Below are 19,991 nucleotides of genomic sequence, written 5' to 3'. Positions count from 1 at the left end.
GGGGGTGGGGTCAGCATTTAAGAGTTTTGAACTGAAGTTCTGTTAATAATAGATGAAGCCAATAAACACAAGGTAAACAGGAGGGCGCATAAATGGCTCCTCTTCACATTTTACTGCATGTAGCCGATGTCTAGTATCAAGTGCTACACGCACACTATTTTATGGACCAACTCAACCATGCATCTCCATTCAAATGCCAGCTATGCCATCTATGTGGAACTACATAGACACACACACTTTAAAAGACACACACACACACACACACACACACACACAAAACAAACATAAACATTACTTCAACATCTTGAGGGATTTTGATTAAAGCCAAGTTAAACTCTGGATGGAAATCTGTCTTGGCACTGCATTTTTTAGTGTCCAATTAGGGGAGATGTTCTTGAGATTGACAGTAATTGCTGCATCACTGGCCTCCACAAATACATGGTCACTCTGCCTGCTCTCTCACCTCCCTGCATAGGCACAGCCTCACGCACTAACTCACTCCCTCCCCGTCATTCTGCATTACACAAAGCCTCAGATCAAATCTGTTCACACACACATACACATATACTATACACATGCACATGTGCATGCACGTATGCACACGCGCACATATACACACACACATAGACACGCACACACACAAACAAAGCCTTATTGGAGTCTAGTAAGTCTAGACACACACACACACACACACACACACACACACACACACACATTCATATGGGTGCAAATCCACAAACTCGTACAGCATGTTATACGATGAGGAATGAGTGCAGTTTTGTCGTTTCCTCTTGGGGCGGTCTGAATTATTTAGAATTGTTTACTTTTTATATTCCGTTGTGGGAGAAAGTTTCATTTTGAATTAAAACACCAGTGCCAGCATTCTCCTTGTTGCCATCTGGATCACATGATTCCCATTCTGTTACCACTGCCTCTCTGCACACTCCCTCCAGCCCAACTAAGACTGGCTCTTTTGGAGCAGAGTGGAAATCATATGCCTGGTGTGTGCATCATAATGAATGCATGTGTATTCCGCGCTGTATGGGAGTCCCTTTCACACTTCCAAGTCATTCATTGCACAGGAGATTTCCCAGTAATCTAAATCTGCTCTTTCCTCGTTTTCTCACTGTTCATCAAAATCCTCATGTTCCCTTCTTGGGAAGATTTGTGCGATGAGGATTCCATTTTGAAGAATCTTGGCTTAGCATATGTGATGCTCCCGAGTTAATGTATTAGCCATTAATACCGCTGGATACTCTCTGAAGTGCTTCGTGGCTCGCTTCCCACCATCAATTTCAAACGGCACAGCATCGGTTTGGACACGCACACGTCCGCAGCCAGCCGGCAGCGCCGTTTGCCAATGCGTGCACCAGCCCCACAGGCTCTTTGTGTTTGCATTATGCAGTACTGTGTCTGTGTGTGTGTGTGTGTGTGTGTGTGTGTGTGTGTGTGTGTGTGTGTGTGTGTGTGTGGAGGGGGGGGGGGGGGGTTGTTTGGTTGGATTGGGGGAAAGGGTCGATCAGATGCCATGCTAACGCATTTCATTGTGCTATCTTTTCCCGGACGGTGGAGGCCTGCGATATCAGCTGTCGCGGGCCGCTACGGTCGGCGAAGGCTTTGGCCTGTAATTTGGTTGGATCGCGTATGTCAGTTGAGTGAGTTATTCATCTGTCAGCAATATCCTTCACACTGACCATCAGGCTCAGGCATCAGGGAAACGGGGGCGGGTTGGTGGTGGTGGGGGGAGTCTGGAGACGGTGGTGGAGAACATTGGGCTTCACTGTGATAAATCAATCTGGTATTGATGGAAGTCACAGCCAAACTCCTGCTCTAGCTCTGGGAAGAGTGCCGGCTCGGCCGCTAATGCCGGCGACGGAGGTTAAACAGCAGTCCAGCCGGGCAGGTGTGATTATATTGTTTTTCCCCTCCCCGCTCGTCATGGACCACTCCAACCTGTCAGTCATAACACCAGCCCCTATGGCTCGGCCCCCGCTCTGAGAGCTGCCAGCGGGGTCACTGCTCGTACATCTAGTTAGATATTTAAACCCCTCTCTCTCTCTATCCTCTCTCTCCTTCTATCTCCCTGTCTTTCTCTATCCTCTCTCTCCTTCTATCTCCCTGTCTTTCTCTCTATCTCTCTCTCTCACTCACTCCTGGAAGGAGTATTGAATTTGAATTCACAAGTAGAAGTCTTCAAGATGAATCATTTTCCTCTACAGCACTGGCAACGAAAGCATCTATTGCCGGGTTTCTTGTTTTTCTTTTTCTTTCGATCCTCCGTATTAGTAGCCTACTGCAGGGGATGGCATCTGTTGCCCAAAGCCAAGAGGCAAACACTGTTCCGTTTTAAACAGTCCCGTGCTAATGCTAAAGCTGCGAATACTGCATATTTGTAAAGGCTTTTGTCACTAATATCTCTTCCTCTCTGTTTGCCTTCACAGCTCCCTGGCTCCAGCAAGATTGACTGAATAGAGGAGAGAGAACATATTTTGTCTGGACAGCATCGGCAAACAAAAGGACTCAATATCTGCTGATGTCAAAATAAACTCGTCGAACACACACACTAAAGAAAGCGAAGTAGATAACGTCTCAGCAGAAGCAGAGTGGGAGGACGATGACCAGACAATGGCGTAATGTTGTAAGAAACAGCATAAATTCTACTTCTGTGCCCTGAATATCAAGGAGTGTGCCATGAAAGAGCCATTACTGTTCCTCTAGTTCACCAGTTTTAAAATTACAACTCTCAGTTGGGGGCGGCCCAGTTGTAAATCCATGCCATGTTCTGGCAGTTCACTTCAGTTTCTGACTGAAAAAAAAAAGGTGAAAACCTTCCGTTGGATTTGTTGTTTGGTGGACTATCAGACTATTGGCTTGTGGCTGGAAACAGTGTGCGATATTTTGACCTGAACCCATTTACCCCCTCGCAAACCCCATCCATCAACCTCGGAGGCTGTCAAATCCTGGTCGTGGAGGCGAAAAAGGTGGGGGTAAAATGAGGTTCTGCTCTGGGAGTGGACGTCATGTCTTCCTCGACTGGGACGCGACTGTGAGACGAGACCAGGAAGCGCTTTGGGCAGACGTTCTCCAGGGATAGATCCTGAAAAAAGCGCGTCCGGCTGTCACGGCTCTTCCACGTTTGACACACTCTGCTCAGCGCGTCCGGCGCCGTCTCCCATCAAACCCTTCTCCTATGGGAGGACTTTACACAGAGCGAGGTTGAAGGCCAAATCCCCCAGCTGGGTGGGAGTTTGACCTTCTGCGAACCTGAATAGGATCCCCCGCTGCTCAGTGCACACCTGATCCACTTCTCCAGAGAGCCAACTAGCGAGGGAGGCAGAGAGAGAGACAGACAGCTAGAGGTAAAAGGTAAGAGCCCTCATTCACTGAAACCTCTACAGCCAGAGCAGATACTCATGTGTACCTTACCTTTATCCCGCCTGGTGACAATCCACAGCCCGCCTTTGCTCGCCTTGAAAAGGGCAGTGTGTCTTTGTCCTGCCTCCCAGATTAGGTAGAGTGTGCTCTCGCCGCCCCAAACAACAGAACCTGTCAATTAGAGTAATGAAACCCATCGTATCAGTTATAGTTTCCCAGACACCCTTTGCACACAAAATGGCAAACGACAGCAGCCCTGGCACTTGAGAATTATTTTTTTTTCATGAGTGTAGGGTGTAGTGGGGAATTGACTCTAAGGGAGATGGCACTGGTGGATGTTTGTTAGGGGGTTGGCATTTTAATCTGCAGGAAGCATTATTTGTCAGGAGGAAGGAGAAACATTGGAGGAATTGTATCTCAGCGGCTTTCGTCAGCTGAAGGAGAAATGGACAGTGAAAGTGGGTGGGGTGGTGTGGGTAGGGGGGATTAAAAGAACATTGTGAGAGACCACATACACAGAAAGAGAGAGAGAGAAAGAGTGCAAAAGAAAGCATTAGTGAATGTAATAGAGAGTAGGGATGGAGAGAGAGAGAAATGAAAAAGGGAGGAGGAGGGGGTTGGTAGCTTGTGTTTCTCACCAAATGAAATGAGCAAAGAGAGCATCGGAGGAGAAAGGCGGAGCTCAGCGAGAGACAGATGAAATAGAGGAATGAAGAGGAGATGGAGGACTGAAGATGAAACGGGCTTATTGAGGGTGAGGAAGAGTGAGATTATGAAATGTTGTGGTATAAATACACTGCGGAGCTGGAGGAGAGAGAGAGAGAGAGAGAGAGAGAGAGAGGGGAGAGAATGTGGAGTGAGAGTGGAAAGCAGAGAAAGAGATAGCAGAAGGAAAGTGTGGAATGAGAAGGAGAGAAAGAAAGAGGCGGGGGGGGGGGGCTGCGGGAGAGGCTCAGTGAAACAGAGGCCACAGAGAGCCAGGGCGAAAATGCGACTCAATCAGCAGCCATGTTCTTCATGCAGGGCATGTGCAGGGGGAGCAGGAGGGTGACGGGGAGAGGAGCGAGGGAGAGAGATGGAGAAAGAGAGGGAGAGAAAGAGAGAGAGAGAACGAGGGTGCCTTCAGTGTTCATGGATGCATAGACACAGCTTTTAGATCACACTTAAATGTCAGTGGAAACCCACCCAATGTTGTTTAAACCTGCACAAAAATATATCACATACAAGGCATACAGATGAAGCAGAGACACACACGCACATGCACACACGCACACACACACACACACACACACACACACACACACACATCGATGGAATGTATTATATGCCTTTGCCCTCAGAGATGTATGGTGAGCCACAGTTGACATTTCAGCAGCATTTCCGCCACCTTGAAACTGAGTCTATGTTGGTGGCATCGTGTTTTACTTTGCCATCACAGCAGGGGAAGCAGACGAAGGCATGCAGGTGAACACACAAGTCAACATACACAGTACAGAAGTGCACACACACACACACACACACACACACACACCTCGCCAGCTATACACAGCACATAAGTCTCCATACAGAAGAGCACACACACACCTCCCCTGCTAACACTAGGACCGCTGCGACCGGTGCAATGTTTTTTTTGTTGTTTTTGAATGTTGAATATTGAGTTTAAAATCGAGGGGTCAAAATGATAGCAGTTCTAGTAGTTATGAAACGCTTCTAGTGCTCTAGTGCTCGCTTCTAGTGCTAAACGCCTGGTTTCAATCACCAAACTTTGTGAGCCCATCACCTTGGGTAAAAGAGTCTGCTCAATTCCACTCACCTTGACATTGAACTTGTATGAACTGCCAGGTGTCATTCAGTTAAGACCAGTTCATTTCAATTCTTTCCTTGTATACGGTGCATTTGTATTTTGCTACTGTCCTATTTACTTGGACTCTGCATCACTGTTTTGTTATCCTCTCATTTACCCTTCATTGACATTGAAAATCATGTTTTGCACTATAGATTCTCGCATAAACAACCTAATGTTTTCAATCAAAAATAGCTATGACCATGGCAAAATAGCAAGAATTGCTAAGACCGAATTTGTCAAAAACAAAAACACTAAGAGAATCTAAGAGGCTAAATGCATAAACAAACAGATACATCCCTTATCTTCTTAAAATCTTAAAAAGCCATGTCTCTGGGCTACACAGAGAGTGTTCTATCTTTCCTGTTGTTTTCAGATATCCGCTCCCATTCTCTTCCACATGCCAGGGCATGGTCCATTAGAACAAAGCCACCACCTTTAATGCATTATGAAACTTGTTTCCGTGTAACGACAGAGAGTAGAGTAAACACATGCATTGCAGGGGATTATATATTAATGCCAGCATCCATAGCATCACACTGTTATCATTCACCAGGCTGCACTGAAGATATCAAAGACTCCCCCTCCTTCCCCTGAAAATGACAGTCATCAAGATAAAAACCGACTCAATCATTGCGCCATCATATTGCATCATTTTTTTTCAGACATCATCTGACAGACACTAAAGGGAAATGAGTTGGGATATTTGAATTGAGACGACAATCCTATTGTGCGTAATGCTGTTTTTAAAGTACAGAATCAGATTAGATTGTTGTGCTGGCAATGGCCATGGCTTCATTCCGCACAAGTATTTAAGCACAGCTGCGCCGACTGCCTTTGTTTGTGTTCTGCTGAAAGGCTCTCTTCATCCAACGTTCAGATGTTCAGTTAGTCATTCACATTATATCCCCCTAGCCTCTCCCTCTCTCATTTCTTCTCTTTCTTCTTTTTTCTCCCTCTCTCACGTGCCACGCTTGCCCTCCTCTCCATTTGTAGACATTTTTTTTTTCTTTACTGCCAGGGGGGGCATGACTTGGCAGTTAATGCCTCCAGGATTTATTTTTAATCTGTGATTCCGTGGCAAGAGACATTGAGCCAAATGAGTTGTGTGGCAACAGGTTTTGATCACGGCGGCTCACTTTAGTGGCCATTTGGGATTTGGAGCGGGGTTGATTTAGCGCAGGTCTCAGAGACGGGCCTGTCATTTTGCTTTTCTGAGGACTTGATCCCACTCCAGATTACGCTCTGATAACAGACTGTTGATGCAGGGCCTATTGCAGCATGCTTTTGACTGTCACTCATGATTCCGCTGTCACCTCCTATTGAGCATATCTACTTCCTGCAGCTGTCAGACTGCTCGGTCCATTTCTGGGAAATAAGACACATTGTGCAGTGCACATAAAACATTCATCAACATAATACAGATATCATGCACAGAGAACTAGGTTCTCCTGTAGGAAATGGGAGGCTGTACAAATGGTTGGATGGACAGGCATAAATCATTTGAATCTTTGAAATATCCATCTCGGGGAGAAGAATGACAGTCATAATCTCTTTTCCAGGAGGCACCAGGTAATGCCTTTTATTGATATAAATAAAAAAGAGATATGCGGGTCCCCCGCTTGGTTCTCATGAATTCATACGTCGTCCCATGCCTCTGTTCTCGCAGACGCCATAATGCCCATCCGCCTCGTTTCTGTGTCCAGCCTGCGTTTCAGATATTACGTTCCAGCCGTACCCAAGGCAAACTGGACGGTGGTGGTGTGATTGATAAACCACACAGAGACATTATCTTCTGTGCAGCATCAGACGGATGGGCTACCTGATGCACCAGCGGGCCTCTCTGATAATGCCAAGATGTTTTTTTCTCTCCTGTATCACACGTGACACCTTGCGATTCCAGATATGGCTAGAATGCTGTGTTTTTTTTTGTTGGGATAAAGATAGCAGGGAAGCTCACGCTCACTCAATCACTATTCCCACTGTCTCTCCCTCGGTCCCTCCATGTAAATTGATACAGTCCTTCTTTGCCCTCTCCCTCGTCATCTCTCTCTCTCTCTCTCTCTCTCTCTCTCACTCTCTCGGCCGCCTCCGTTTCCATTATTAGAGTGGTGGTGCTGCGTTGTGCTGGAGGCGACTTGCTGTCTGGACGGTCCCATTTCAGCCAATCCCCCCATGGCTTCAGCCCCGTTTACCAAGCTGACGTCTGTCACGGCCCTTTGTGTGTGTGTGTGTGTGTGTGTGTGTGTGTGTGGATGGTGTGTCAGGCAGGCAGGCCCTGGTCCACACTGGAGGGGACTCATCACACACTCTCTTACTGATGCACACATGCACGGTAGCCTCCTGACATTATTTCATATGCCTGTCTATCTCACACAAGGAGGTGAAGCCATGAGAGTCTGCAAGGTGCACACAGACACACACACACACAGACACACACACACACACACACACAGGCACACACACACATACACACACAGGCACACACGCACACACACACACACACATACACACACAGAGACGTCAATGTGTTGGCCAGTGTCAGTCATATTTTTGAGGCATGAGACTTTTTCACTTTCAGAAAAGCTAAAAAACTGTCTCTCACCCACACATAGTCATGGACACAGACCGACAGACACACAGACACACAGACACACAGACACACACACACACACGCGCGCGCACAATCACACACACACACATACACACACAAACACATTAAGTCACACGTGCACTGAGGCACAGACAAACAAATACGTACTCTCAGCTACAATCCCCATATCCTTTAAAAGCCAGCCAGCTTAAGATAGAAGCCTAGAGTACCACCACGTGACACCACTCTTTTGATTTTCACCTTTCCAGGAGGCTAAGATGAAAGAAGAAATGTGTTTGTGTGTATTTGTTTGTAAATATGTTTGTGTGTTGTTATTGTTCATCCATGTGCCATTCTTTTGAACACCTGCTTAATCCAACACAATCACAACTCCATATGTTCTTAATCCCTCCCACTCAATGCACCATAGCAATCTCTCTCTCGCTCTCTCGCCATGGCGACCCTCTGAAAGAGGTGACCCAAATACTCCACGCTGCTCGACAGACTCGTCCGCCCAGCTGTTCCGTCTCAAGCAGACACCCCAAATCTCACCCAAAATCTTCTAGCACAAACAGGCCACAAGATTAGCACATATAATCATCCCCCAGGCCACAGCCAGGGACTTAGTGGCCGCTCGTTAAAACAAAACACAGTGTCTCGGTCAGTGCACGGGGATCACATGACACGCTATGCCTGCTTATTTCCGACTGATGATGACTTCAATTATTCATTTTGACTCGTGATTAATACATTGTAAATAAGCACGTGTAATGCGTCTGTGCATTGTAACAGATCCTAGACATCTTACAGATCTCCTGCTGGGAATTGTGACAGATTAGATAAAGGAAAACCTTTTGGTTTGTCTCTATTTCTCCCTTCCCCTGACTCTCTCTCTCTCTCTCTCTCTCTCTCTCTCTCCCATCTCCTCTGCTCCCTTGTCTGTCACACTCTCGTTCCATCTCTGTCTTGTTATTATAACTCATATCTGGTGGAGGCTACTTGTGGTATGGATAGATTTGTCTCGCAGTCTAAGATGAGGGGTGACAGTGAATAATAAATGCTTCACACTTTGGACATGTAGTGGAATAATCGTGTAGCAGGTGCTATAGTACTGTATCATTGCAAATATTTATCTGCCATTGCACAAACCATATGTGATTATGCAAATAGTTTACAGGGTAACTAACACAGAGTGTCTTCTGGAATTTTCCACAGGCTGGTGACACTGGATTGGTAGCCAGAGGGACTTGAGATAAATAAGCACTCGACGTTCGGCGCAGCGAGGAGACGCTGCTGCCGCTGCACAGACGCATCAAGAAATTGGAGGCGATAATAGAGGAATCAGAGGATTCGAAGGAGAGAGTCGAAGGAGAGGGAAGCAGCAACATGGCCCCTGAAGGATCATCACACTCCCGTGATTGCCTGTTCACGCTCCTGCTGTGTCTGACTTTAATGGCTGAGGTTTTTGAGTTTAGCGTCGCCGCGGCGCAGGGCCTGGGAGAGCTGGACGCAGGAGACCCCTACTGCCCCTCCGTGTGTCGGTGCGATGAGGACTTCATCTACTGCAATGACCGCGGCCTGAGCGGCATCCCACCGCTGCCGCCGTCCGCCACCGTCCTCTACCTGCAGAACAACCACATCGACAACGCCGGCTTGCCCACGTCGCTCGAGCACCTCACCACGGTCCGGGTCATCTACCTCTATGACAACGAGCTGGACGACTTCCCCATGCACCTGCCGCCGTCGCTGCGCGAGCTCCACCTGCAGGACAACAACATCCGCGTGCTGCCCCGAGCCGCGCTCGCCCGTCTGCCCCTGCTCGAGAAGCTGCACCTGGACGACAACTCGGTCTCCACGGTCAGCATCGAGGACCAGGCGTTCGTGGACAACCCGCGGCTGCGTCTGCTCTTCCTCTCGCGCAACCACCTGTCCAGCATCCCGTCGGGGCTGCCCGCCTCACTGGAGGAGCTGCGCCTGGACGACAACCGCATCTCGACCATCCCCACGCACGCCTTCCGCGGCCTCTCGTCGCTGCGGCGCCTGGTGCTGGACGGCAACCTGCTGGCCAACCAGCGCATCGCCGACGACACGTTCGCGCGGCTCTCCAACCTGACGGAGCTGTCGCTGGTGCGCAACTCGCTGCAGCGGCCGCCGCTCAACCTGCCCACCGCCCACCTGCAGCGGCTCTCGCTGCAGGACAACGCCATCACCCACATGCCCCGGGGCTCGCTGGACGGCATGCGGCGGCTGCAGAGGCTGGACCTCTCGGGGAACAACCTCACCACGCTGCCGCGGGGCCTGTTCCGCGACCTGGATGGCCTGGCGCAGCTGCTGGTGCGCAGCAACCCGTGGTACTGCACGTGCAACCTGCGCTGGCTCCACGACTGGCTGCACGCCCGCGGCAACACCATCACGGTCAGGGGCCTGACCTGCCAGGGGCCCGAGAGGGTGCGGGACCTGGCCCTGAGGGACCTCACCGGCCAGATGGAGGAGTGCGAGGCCACAGCCCCCGCCGCCGGGGCTGCTGGGAGCCGGGAAAGGGCAGCGGTGGGGGGGGGCGGGCGGCGGTGGCGGCGGTGTGGCGGCCAGCTCGACCACTCTCTCTCCACTCCAGGGCTCGCTGTTCACGCTGCGCTCGCGCCGGCCCAGCCTGGGCTTCCCGGACGCCGGGCTGGACTACAAGCTGAGCAGCAGCGCCGTGGGCAAGAACCTGGCGCTCAACGTCAAGGCGCTCTCGCACGACAGCATCCGCGTGACCTGGAGCGTGGCGCAGCACTCGTCCTCCTTCCGCCTCAGCTGGCTCCGGCAGGGCACCAGCGCCGCCATGGGCTCCATCACCGAGACGCTGGTGCAGTCGGACCGCCGCGAGTACCTGCTGACCGCCCTGCAGCCGCGCTCCAGCTACGTCATCTGCATCGTGCCGCTGGCCGCCGCTGGCAGCCCAGGAGTGGGCAAAGGCGCGGTGGCGGGCGAGGACGCCGACGTAGACAACGAGCCAGTGTGTGCCAAGACTGAGACAGCTGACCCCAGCCAGGACGCCGGACAGGACGGGGAAGGTAAGGGGTCGGAGCACCTGACCACCTTGCCCCTCGCGGGCATCATCGGTGGGGCAACGGCTCTGGTCTCCCTGGCGCTCATCCTGGCTATATTCTGTTGGTACACCCACCGAGCCGGCTGCCTCTCCTCCCGAGACCACTACACCCGCAACAACTCGCGCAAGAGCAAGAGCAAGACCTACGATGACTACATCGAGTCCGGCACGAAGAAGGACACCACCATCCTCGAGATACGTGGCCCCGGCTTCCAGATGACCCCCATGGCCACCAGACAGCCCCTGCAGCCCAAACCCCTTCGTGAAGACTACATCATTCACACCATCTTCCCTCCAAACGGCACAGGACTATACAAACCCCCCCACCAAATGACTAACACCACTGGCTACGGCACGAACCGTGGCTACAGAGAAGGCGGCATCCCAGATTTAGACTACTCCTACACGTGATGGGGCTCACCACGCAGTAAGAAATGTCCTGTACTGTATAGATGCACAGTTTTTATTCTATCAGCATGGGTTGTGAAGCACCCCTTTGTGCCTTCTGGTTTCCATTCCAACTTCGCCCCGCTGTTTACGGCACGGAAACTTTTAATTGGCTCCTGTGCCCTGGGGGGCGTCCCCTCCCTCTGTGCGCAAAAGGCTGCGGTGGTGAACGGTCGACAACCAACTGCTAGTTTCGCACTCCGGTAATGATCGGTGTTATTACACTGTTTCCCCTGCGTGCGCACTCTCGATGGGAGAGGTGACTGCCAAAGTAGCCTTGCACAGAAGAAGCTAACATCGTAAAAAAGACTTTGCACACGGACCAGTGTTGCTTTCTTTCTTTGCTCACACAGGCTATTCAGGTCGACAACACACACACACACACACACACACAAACACACACACACACACACACACACACACACACACACGCACACACACAAAAAGAAGCAGCCACCCAAGAATCTAAACCTGCGAACTGCAAAGGCGCAAGAGGTTAGCTGTCCAAGCAGTTGCCATGCAGTAAAAGGCTACAGCAGTCATCGGGAAAGAACACAGAAAAGGACACTACATCCTGTGGGTTCTCTCTTTCTCTCTCTCTCCGGCTCTGCTTCAGCGCACAGAGGAAACTGATTGCTGCAGTAAGGCATTTTTTATGATGAAAGGACTGGTGGTGGGATATTTATGGATCAGCTGACATTTGGCTCCAAAGGGAGAAGCCTAATCTACTTGCTGTAGATGATTGTTGCACCGTGAAAGGAGACTTGATTTGTGCTGTATCTCCCCCCCCCCCCCCACACCCCAAAATGCAGATTCATAAAATACCTGAAGAGCCGGTCAGTCGGTCGGTCTGTCTGTCCGTCTGTCTCGGAAAGGAGTCTTACCACATGCTTCGTAATGCCTCAAATACCGTCACTTGCCAGCAAGCTAACAGTACATGCCTAAAGAAATACTGTATTTTTAACGTGGCCCTTTAAAGTCTGATCCGACCCCAGGTACTGTGTAAATCTGTGAAAGGGTTCCTATTGTGATTGGTTGGCTGTTAAACATTTCGGAGAGTGAAAATCTCTGCGCTGTACTGAATGCAATCCATGTGTGTAGATAAAGACATAAACCTACACTTATTAATGGACATCTTTTGTGAAAATAATTCTCTGTTCCCAAGTAGTTCTTTTCCACCAAATCTCAGAGTTCACCTTTATGTATTTGATCTTTTCATGCTTTTCTGTTTTTGTAATTTTGACTACTAAGGACCATCAATAGTAATAGACAAATTACCCCTCGGGGCTTTGAGAGTATTTAGATATTGAATATGCCATTTGGGAATGTGACAGTATGCCAATTGAAATAATGATATGTATGAGAGCGTCATGGCTTTCAATATTTCATTTGTGCCCCCACTGGGAAATTCTCATGGTAGAAGCCTGAAGGTTTATCCACTTCCTGGTGGGTTGTAGCAAGAAGTAAAAGAGAGTGGTGTTATGGTTATACAAAAATAACACCGCGAGTCCCGTGTAGTTGCAACATAGTGCTTCAAAGATACTGCGTAAGCCTCACCTAGCTCTGGATGAGCTTTCATATTGCCAAGGGAACGGTAGGCAGAGGGGGAGAGGATGACAGCTTACGTCTCAGTCTGAAATTAGTCTGTGCTAATCACCTGCTCCAAGCCAAACACATTACGAGATAATAACGAAAGGCCTCCCGTCCTCCTCTCTGAGGTCGTTTTAGGATCCGTCCCGAGCGAGTTGGTGTGAGTGGGGGCCGTCAGGGAGACTAGAGTAAACTTGACATAAAAACACGAAACCGTTTCACTGTGGACCTGCACTGTGGGAGGGTTGAGGAGAGGGTCAGCGGAGAGAGGCGAAGGGAGCTGGGTCTGGCCCCTGGGTGTGGGCTTACAGGAGAACACGTTCCTCAGTGCCCAGTCCGAGCGCCTCCCAGCACTACTAATGGAGAGAAGAAGCAGCACTTAACAGGCATTCTTTATTACAGGCATATGAACCAAGAGAAAGGCGAAGGGAGAGAGAGTGAGTGAAAGAGAGACGGATAGAGAGAGGGAGAGGGATCAGAAGACAAATAAGAGTTGAGAGATGAAGTAAAATGATAGCTCGGGAGCAGTGAAGCTCACCCATGCATAAACCTGTTTGTCATAGCCTGATATCTCACATCGCATTAGTGTCCTCCACAGACTCTGTTCACAGAACCATTTATAACTGCACTGTTTGAAAGATAGAAACAAATTGTGCTTCTTTGTCTTTGCTGTACGAGGGGGGAACGTACGGCCGTGTTTGGGATGTGAGGGTGGGAAAGAGGGAGTTTTCTCCCCAGTGCTGGTGCAACCCAGAACATATTTTCTTTATGTTCTACAGATGTGGCTTGACTAACATTGATAGCGTCAGCACATTCCTCCCACTCGGTTTATGTTCATGAGTCCTCACAAATATTTCATATACCAGCACTTTTTTGTCCTTGTTCACTGCTACATTGCTGTCCTTAAAAGTGGCACCATTCAAAGTGCAACACAAACCTTTTTTTTCCTCGATTTGACATTTGCACTGTGATGTTTCTCATTTTATCACTAATATTACGATTGCATATTTTGCTCGAGCACAAGTTACAACAGGTTTTCACAGATGGATTGATATACTGTATGGGTGATCTTGGTGCAGTGGAGTGCACAACATACGCAGGCAGATATGATGCCTAACTTCCATTTGCAGCCTTGTTTGTCCTACCATCCATTTCCCAGAATTTCCTGTGTATAAACACATAATTTGATGTGTTTTTCTTTCATATACAAGAAGCCTATGAGTGAGTGTGTGTGTGTGTGTGTGTATGTGTGTCTGTGCACACATCCATAGGTATGTCAATGGGTGTGTGTGTCCTTTAGTCTTTGTGAGACTTTTTTTGTGAGAAACGCGGTGATGGCAGCAGGTATTTATTTGACTATTTATTTAATTATCTTATTTATTTATTTATTTATTGAAACCATCTGCAGATTCTGCAGCTCCTGCCGACTCGGACCAGCAGTTGTTCCACCTGCAGTCCATTAACACAGATGTCCCCCCTCCCCCCAACCGAGTCCTGGCTCCGCTAGAAAAGTGTTTGCCTCCTCTGTGTCCTGTGCAAATAGACAGCCTCCTCTATACTCCTATTGCGCTATAATTGAGCTCTCAGCGAGGGTCTTTCTAGGCTGCATCAATGAGTCGTCCATCTTTTTTTCTTCTCTCCTTCGCATCATGTCCGTGTGATGGTCAACTTCCACTGACATCGTCTTCACCTGCCACCGCCGTCACTGACATTACGCCACCCCTCAGCCCTCTCTCGCTGCGTTTGTGTGACAGAGGGGGAGGATGTACGACTCACACTTGGCAGTCTGCGAGTACGATAATGGCAATGCTGTTTTCCGGAGGCCACAGTAATTACTCTTGGGCAGCGCCACATGCCGCCCGTATGGATGCCGTGTTGAAAATGGCCAAACATGATGACCTTGTGTGCTCTCTCTTCCTCCCTCTCTCACTCTCTCATCCTCCCTCGCTCTCATCTCTTCCGCCCTCTCCTCTCTCTCTCTTTCTCTCTCGCCTCTCTGCAGCACCGTCAGGAAATTATGTGCCTTTTCCTGATGGTGCCGCAGGGAGAGAATGTCATGAGTCTGCAAGGATGGATGCAGGTATTCTTCATGGACAACACAAATAAGACAAGAACATGAGCAGTATCCGGACAAGATTGTGGATTATTATTATTACTACTACTACTGCTACTTTCATTTTTAGTTTTCCAACACAAAAAGAACAGACACTGACTGTTAATCAGAGTGTTATCTGGTCTGCTGTTTGGTCTTTGAGAAGCGTTTTCACTGTAACTTTTTTGTAGGCTGCTGCGTTTGAAACATCACTTCCCCCTCCTTTGCTGGACTCTGTGATATAAGTCAAAGAGAAAAAAACAACTATTTTGTATAAAGTATGTTTCTTTTCTATGTGATTAAAGGCGAGATGTACTGAAATGTCTCTGGTATGGTGTATATTTACAACATCCTTGTGATGTTGTGAGGTATATGCAATGATTATTATTATAATCATATTCTTTATGGAAATGCAACTTAGACATAGTTTAGGGTCGGCGTATATTTTTGCACGCTTATCGGAGCAGCAATAGATAGAGGAGACAGAAATAGATAGAAAAGAAACAATGTGTGTGCGCATGTGTGTGTGTGTAGGTGTTTCTGTGCAGAACAGAACAATGGCTCTGAGGGCGTGTGTTGGGTTGAGCCAGAGTTGTACTGACACACAATAATCTCTGCAAAGGGAGTCCCAGCTGGGGCATGACTACAGGTGATTACAGATGTATTGATTTTTTTCTGCGCTGGCCTAGAGTTGTATGCACACGCAGGTACAGTACTCACCAACACCTCGTATCTGCATCTCAAACCTCACACAAACACACACACAATATTCTACCGTTTATTTTATCTTTATTTTTTTTTACAAATGCAAATCCTCAATCAGGATTTTCATTTGGATTCTAAATTCTAGCATTGAAAATAGTTGAAGTCTTTTGTGTTCAGATGTGTAATTATGTCTTATTAAGTAGTTTGCATATTTACGATAAAATAGCATCACATTGTTATTGCTCCATGGGCAATCAATTCATCATCAACCACAATTTCACTAAAAATAATAATGTAGCATATTTTGATTCATGATGTTTAATATGATTGCCTATTGATGCAAGCAGAAGGCAGTGATCCTATTCTAGCATTCTCAAGGAAAAAGCTGTATTTTAGGTCAATTATGTTTCATCTTGAAAGAAAAAAATATGTGAGAATGATATTGAGATAAAATGAATTGATTACAATCATATATCCAAAATATTGCACATAAATACATCATGGAAAAAATTTGTACTTTTTACTTGATTCAAGTTGCTTGTTGGGGTGACCAAAAAAGCACATTCAATTTGGACAAATGCAGAGGCAAATACACTGAGACATCTTCCAGCCTGAGGGCTTGTAGTCATAAAGGAAAGAGTGATGTTTTGCTCTCACTCATGCAGAGAGCAGAGTCCAAGTGCCCGGGGCCCATTGGGCTACCATGGTTCATAGAGTTACTAGGGGTGCCATGTTTAATCAAAGCATTGGGATGGCTTAGGGATCATTGGGCAAGGCTGGAGGTGGACTCCCACCCCACTCAAAGTGCTCATAGAGGGGAGCGACATAAACAGCCTGTTTTCTGTATTGATCAGCACTGAGTGAGGATGAGGTCAGTGTCTGTGTGTGTGTGTGTTTGTATGTGTGTTTGTGTTTGTGTGAGCGCACATGTGTAAATGTGTATGTTTTTGTGTGTGTTTGTATTTGTGTGTGTGTGTGTGTGTGTGTGTGTGTGTGTTTGTGTGTGTGAGTGAGTCTGTGTGACAATCTATCCTCGTGTCTCCTTCTTCATTAGTCTCTGTTTGCCTCCACCCAACCCCACCCCACCCGTCTCCCCTGCTCTGTCCCCTACTTATTCCTCCATCCATCTGCACCCCCCCCCCCCCCACAGCCCCACCCCTCCCCTACTTCTACTCCACTGTGGAATGTCTCTTTGTCTGTGTCCTTCAGCTGACATACATAAATCAATCAATCAATCCAATTTCTTTCCAGGCTACTGTAAGGCCTGACAAATTTGCCTTGAGCAATATTTGGTATTTAGAGTGGGTTGGAAAAAGAATAAAAAGTGCCTAATTACTCTCTAAACTCCATTATGGCTACAAACCGATCTATAGGAAATAAAAAGAAAATGACAAATGGACAGCAGGCCGGCCATGGGGTTTGAAGAAAAACAATTAGAGATGTCCAGGTAATATTTCATGGTCACAATTAAATTAAAGCTCTATTGGAGTTCTATTTACAGTAAGTTCCTGTTTTTTTTTTTATATGGAGACAGTTATAGAAAACATATTCTTGTTGCACCTGTGTGACAGTTGTTTGTGGCTCTCTGTGCCTTGCCCTGTGCAAGAGCTGATAAAACGAAATAGAGAAGGGACTGGCGTATAGCTGAGGGAAATCTAAACAAATCCCTCATCAGCACACACACACACACACACACAAACAGGCCTGTGCTTCCAGGACGCTGTCCGACCCGGGCTGTGCAAAGCTGATTTAAAGCCGACCCCGCTCTCCATGGTGCACGAGAGCCATTCATTACATGAGCCAGTGCCTTAATCCTCACGCTCTTCCACACGGACAGGGCTGTCCACTGATCGATGCAGCCGGAATAAATCAATCGATGGGCCATGCCACACGGCCGTACTCTCTCCCTGCCTCTCTCTCCCCAGCCAATCACCCCCCCCCCCCATACACACACACACACACACCACCCACACATACACACACCTCATTTAAGCTCCTTTTTTCATTCATAGCCAACACCTCTGCAGGGCTCAAGTCAACCCATTTCCTCGCCTCTTGTGGCATTTGTCTAGTGCAAGGAGGACTTCTCTCCTTCCCTCCTTATTTAGTTTGCTGATATTAAAATGATCTGCACCGGTAATTACTGTATTTGCTCTGGCTCATAATGGCCAAGGTTGTATCACCCCTCTGCTTCAGCTGCACTCCATATTGCAATCCTTATTTTAATGGGAGCAGTTTCACTTTTTATATTTCAGTGTTTATCACGCTCCCTCTCTCTACTCTACCCCTTCCTAGGCCGAGTGCCCTGTCGTTCTCTCTCTTTCTTTGGCACAGCCTCTCTCATTTTTCTCTCGCTTCTTCTGCAGGCAATCTAGCTGTGCAGTGAGCTGTGAAAGACTCTCTCTCTTTCTCTCACTCACTCACTCACCCACTCACTCACTCACTCACTCACTCACTCACCCACTCTCTCTCTCTCTCTCTCTCGTGCCCAACACACTCTTACACATGGGCACCAGTGTATACAAACATGCAAGCCCATAAAAACTGGTGTTTCGCTTGTCCTTGCCTCTTTTTCTTGCCATTTCACAGGCGGAAAAAAACCCCAACAACTCCCAACTGATATGAGAAATAGTGCAAAGGATTCTCTCACACTTTGTTGAATCAGTGGTTCAAGATTTGTCTTATAATAAATTACAATGGTAGTCTACCCTCATCCCTTGTTTGTGTTTGTGTGAAAGATGAAATCTATTGACTTTTTTTCTTATCAGGATGGATGGAGGGTGCTGGTGATCTCCTTTACTCCCCAAGCCTTATTCTGACAGTTTCAATAAAATGAACATGAGGCTAAAAAGCACTTGTTCTATTCGATACAACTGTCAAGGCCAGAATAACAACTGTGGACTATGATGAATAGGGTTATATGTTTTGAAATGAAATGCTGATGTTCGAATACGCCACAGTATCCTTTGAGGTGATCTCATTCAAATTCTCAAGGGTATGTTTTTAAAGCCTCTGTGCTCTGGTTGTTTTTTTGTGCCAAGACATGTAATTGATATTTATTACCAAATGCCCTACTCTCAAAACATTATCTTTGTCCATTACTATAATTGTGAATTCATGTTCGACAGGCATATCTTTAAGAGGAAATATCACCAGAAGCTATAGATCTTCCTCTACATCAATCTTTTAAATTACAATACTAAAATGCTCTAAATACACACAAGTATTATTATAAAATGTGTGTACAAATGATAAAAGTAATATGAGATATGAGAGTTGTTGAGTTGTTGATGTGTTTGCAGTTGCTTCAGACAAAAGCATCTGCCAAATATAACCAGCCTACTATAGCCTACTAAATTTATAACCAGCGGCAACGTCAAAACATTTTCTGACTAAAGCCTGCAGAGAAATTTTAATTAAAATAGAATTACAAACAATAGAATTGGCTTAGCAGAAAGTAACCTACACTTGTCCTGAAAAGGTCTCATAAAGGCATGGTAATGTGGTCTGGCTAGTTGTCATGTGTGCTGATGTGGGCAGACAAAACCATGGCTCATTTCACCTGGACATTCCTATTCCAGTGAGCAGTATAAATCTTAATAAAATATACAGCCACTGCAACAACACCAGTGCATGTATGTACCCACCCGTCCAACAATACACTTAGACACACATGCATGCACACACACAATCACAATCACGTACACACACACACACACACACACACACACACACACAGAGAGAGAGAGAGAGAGAGAGAGAGAGAGAGAGAGAGAGAGAGAGAGAGAGAGCAAGATCCCCCTTGTACAACTCTAGTATTAGCATTCAATTGTTGCCATCTGCTGGTAAGTGTATATAATGCAGCCCATTTTGTCATGGTGATTATGCTGTGCAATAATTTGCCACTTTTTGATGCATGTTTTCATTAGCAACTACTTTTGGTATATGCAACAATCAGAATATGCAATAACAACTTACTGGCCTGCAAATTTGATGTCATTGTAAATACCAAGGGACAAAAGTATCTGCTAAGAACTAAACAAAGAACATAAACACAAATTGATTGGGATTGATTGACATAATCTGTTACCATCCTCATAGTTAAAGATAAAGGAGTTCTGTCCAAGGGATTAATCAACAATCTTTTAGAGGTGTACTAAGTCCTGTGATTTCACATAATCACCCCTTGAGGCTCATTTCTAAGGTCAGCTGTGTAGGCCCTTCATATTCATTGGTGTCAGTTATACATATAGAA

The 19,991-nt window shown here is 47.2% G+C and overlaps 1 protein-coding gene across 1 annotated transcript; it reads left to right on the top strand.

Moving 5' to 3' along the window:
- Nucleotides 1–3,047: 3,047 nt before the first annotated feature.
- Nucleotides 3,048–12,166, top strand: flrt1a (fibronectin leucine rich transmembrane protein 1a). Its single transcript, XM_042092429.1, is given in 3 exon segments — nucleotides 3,048–3,366; nucleotides 9,027–10,367; nucleotides 10,369–12,166. Coding segments are annotated over 2 exon segments (2,115 nt in total). The 5' UTR covers nucleotides 3,048–3,366; nucleotides 9,027–9,197; the 3' UTR covers nucleotides 11,314–12,166.
- The last annotated feature ends 7,825 nt before the right edge of the window (nucleotides 12,167–19,991 follow it).

This window comes from Alosa sapidissima, chromosome 5, assembly GCF_018492685.1.
Source record: "Alosa sapidissima isolate fAloSap1 chromosome 5, fAloSap1.pri, whole genome shotgun sequence".
NCBI classification, from domain to species: Eukaryota; Metazoa; Chordata; class Actinopteri; order Clupeiformes; family Clupeidae; genus Alosa; species Alosa sapidissima.
The sequence above is the reverse complement of the archived record's forward strand: the minus strand, read 5'-3'. Positions and strand labels throughout refer to the sequence as shown.